Below are 3,004 nucleotides of genomic sequence, written 5' to 3'. Positions count from 1 at the left end.
TGGAAGAAAGGTATAACTGTTGGGAGTGTTTAGTCCTAAGTTAGTATTGGTTAATCCTGAGAAGGAAGTGCTGAAGTGTCACTGAAACCGCATCTCTTATCTAGTCTATCTAGTAGAAAAATAAATCAAAATCAAAATGTTTTTTTATGTCATATATTGTTGTTTAAAAGGCCAATGAGAAAAAAACAAAAATGGAAATAATAATGTTGAAACTCACTCTGAAAACAAAAACACTTTGAAATAAAACTCAGTAGCCACGTTGCCAATCCGTGTGATTCCTTATACAACAAACCAGTAACCGTTGATCAAATCATCACGATTAATCACAACCGTTGATTCTGTTAACGAACCTAAATATATTTCAAAATAAATCTCCCCCAAAAGGTCTCATTCATACACACACTTTGTTACTGTTTCTTCTTCTTCAATTCTCTCATTCAAATTCCATGGCCGGCGAAGAGCTTAACCATCCTCCATCACTTCCCCCGTACACAGAGGTACTTTAATAACATTTAATTTAACCATAATTTCGTTAATTTAAATTTAGGGTTTTGACGTTAACCGTTGATTTTCTTGTGCAGATGATATTATCCGCAATTGATGCTCTGAAGGAGAAAGAAGATGTAACAGAATCATCAATTTCAACTTACATCGAGTCGACATGCGGTTATTTACGAGATGAACACAACACTATTTTAACCGAAAACCTAAACAAGTTAGTTGAAAACGGTGAGCTTGTATTTTTGAATAACCAGTACACAAGAGCTGATATAAGCACGCCTGCGAAACGTGGACGAGGTCGGCCACCTAAGGCGAAGGATCCGCCTGCAGAGAGTCGGGTCCGGACCCAAGCTCCGGCCCAGGGTCAAGCAGAAGGTCAGACTGATTCTGAAGTTAAGAGGGGAAGAGGAAGGCCTAAGAAGGATCCGAATGATCTGTCGTCAGCGAAGAAGGTGAAGGTTGTGACGGTGCCAACACCGCCGTCGAAAACTGGCCGGCCAAGAGGGCGTCCACGTAAGGTCCAGCCGGAGTTGACTGGTGTTGAAGCTAACTGACCTTTGAATTTATCAGAGAGAAAATGGTGTAGGGTTACGGAGTATTTTCTAGAGATGGAATTGTTAAGTTTAGAGATGGAGTGATGTACAACTGTACAAGTCTTTTATTTATTGTGTAAAAGGTTTTGTTATAATATTGACTCTGGACTCTGGATTTGGAAATGTGGTCTGAAAAGTAGAATTACAAGCAATAATAGTACTGTAGTTCTCTATATTCTTTTCTGAAGGAATTTACGTCATGTTTTTATTTTTAAGGTTTGTCCAAGTAGTGTCTTGGCGATTCAAGGAATCAGAATTCATGTATTTATGTTTATGTGGCTTTAAAATTAAGAACTCAATAAGAGAGGCCGTGGCGACTCTGGATGAAAATCTAATGGGGTTCTCAAAAAAAATTTCGAAGCGAATTATATTTGAATGGTAATTTAGTGGTTGTTTACCTCTAAGAAACCTTAAATTCTAAAAATACATGGGGTCCTATACCTAAATTTAGTGGTGTTACATACAATTTGAAGAGTACATTATATTAAAAATTTTCAAAGTAGTGGGGTCCTTTGACCCCACACTAACACACATAGAATCGCCTCTGAAGAGAGGTTTCAATTATGACAGGATTTCCTTCAGGACCAACCAACCGTTCAGCGCCACATTAACACTTTCAATCTCACTTCATTTCCAGGACTAAACCTAGGACTAAACACTTTCAACAGTGACACTCCTTCCTCACCCACTATATTAATTAATTAATCAATTGTACAAGACTACTAGCAAAAAGTACCACAAAATTCAACCCCTTCCGTCTCGAAATGTGATTAAAATAGACGAACAGAGAGACGAGAGAGCTCGGCGAAGGGCTGGGCGGGGTGGTGGGCGGATTCGTGCCATCAGCTTCTTGCTGGGCGGACTCCAGGGCTGGCTCCTGGACGAGCTTTTGGGAGCAGCCTAAGATTTCGAATTTTTTTTAGTACCAATAATATTTGAATATTATTTTAGTGGTTATTTTTTAAAAAAAAATATAGATTTAAAAAAATGTGTGGTTTAAGTTGTTAAATTTAGTGATGTATTATTTATATCTATCTATCTATATCTATCTATACTTCTATATCTATATCTATATCTATATCTATACTATAGATTAAAAGAAAAGAAAAATTGAGATACACATTTTTAGCATTATTGAATTTGGACCCTTAGATCAAAAAAATAACCTCCATTGCCCTTGCTTGATAACCATTGGATCACCTTATAACCTTATAACTAAATTCACTCACATAAAACTTCCTATCATACTGTGACGACCCGGAAATTTCTGACCAAATTTAAACTTAATCTTATATGATTTAATGTTTCCGACACGATAAGCAAAGTCTGTAAAGTTGAATCTCAAATGATTTTTGAACTATATTAATGTAATCAATTACCATTTGACTGTGCTCGACGATTTACGAACATTTATGTAAATAGATGTATATAATTATATATAAATATACGTATATATATATATATATATATATATATATATATATATATATATATATATATATATATATATATATATATATATATATATATATATATATATATATATATATATATATATATATATATATATATATATATATATATATACGATAACTTGAAGACGTTATCAATGTATTAAGTATATGATACGGCACATTAAACTTATTGGTTTCAATATCTATTTGATATATTTAACTACGGAGTTAATAGATAATGTCAATTGATTGAATTATCAGATTTATTGTGATATAGTTACAGGTCTCTGTTATGAGGTCCACTGTGATTTAGAAAATCTTTTTCTTTTTAACAATATTCGGAATATATAGTAAAGTGATCTGCAAGTAGGAATAAAGTGTCAAATAACGAAAGTTAAACAAAAGTTAGTGGAGAACTAAATTTCATATTCGATTGATTTAGTTTCAAACGTGGGG

At 33.9% G+C, this 3,004-nt stretch overlaps 1 protein-coding gene across 1 annotated transcript; it reads left to right on the top strand.

Annotated features, from left to right (window-relative positions):
• Positions 1 to 398: 398 nt before the first annotated feature.
• Positions 399 to 1,347, top strand: LOC139862895 (HMG-Y-related protein A-like). Its single transcript, XM_071851525.1, has 2 exons — positions 399 to 497; positions 582 to 1,347. The coding sequence occupies exons 1-2, from the start codon at positions 447 to 449 to the stop codon at positions 1,053 to 1,055; spliced, it is 525 nt and encodes a 174-aa protein (XP_071707626.1). The 5' UTR covers positions 399 to 446; the 3' UTR covers positions 1,056 to 1,347.
• The last annotated feature ends 1,657 nt before the right edge of the window (positions 1,348 to 3,004 follow it).

Source organism: Rutidosis leptorrhynchoides, chromosome 8 (assembly GCF_046630445.1).
Source record: "Rutidosis leptorrhynchoides isolate AG116_Rl617_1_P2 chromosome 8, CSIRO_AGI_Rlap_v1, whole genome shotgun sequence".
NCBI classification, from domain to species: Eukaryota; Viridiplantae; Streptophyta; class Magnoliopsida; order Asterales; family Asteraceae; genus Rutidosis; species Rutidosis leptorrhynchoides.
Note: the sequence above shows the minus strand (reverse complement) of the source record. Positions and strands in the feature narration are given on the sequence as shown.

What these genes read in the sequence shown, in the direction of transcription:
- LOC139862895 (XM_071851525.1), top strand. Translation starts at nt 447, where the DNA reads ATGGCCGGCGAAGAGCTTAACCATCCTCCATCACTTCCCCCGTACACA. An exon ending in CACTTCCCCCGTACACAGAG is followed by an intron (nt 498 to 581) that starts GTACTTTAATAA and finishes TTTCTTGTGCAG; the next exon opens with ATGATATTATCCGCAATTGA.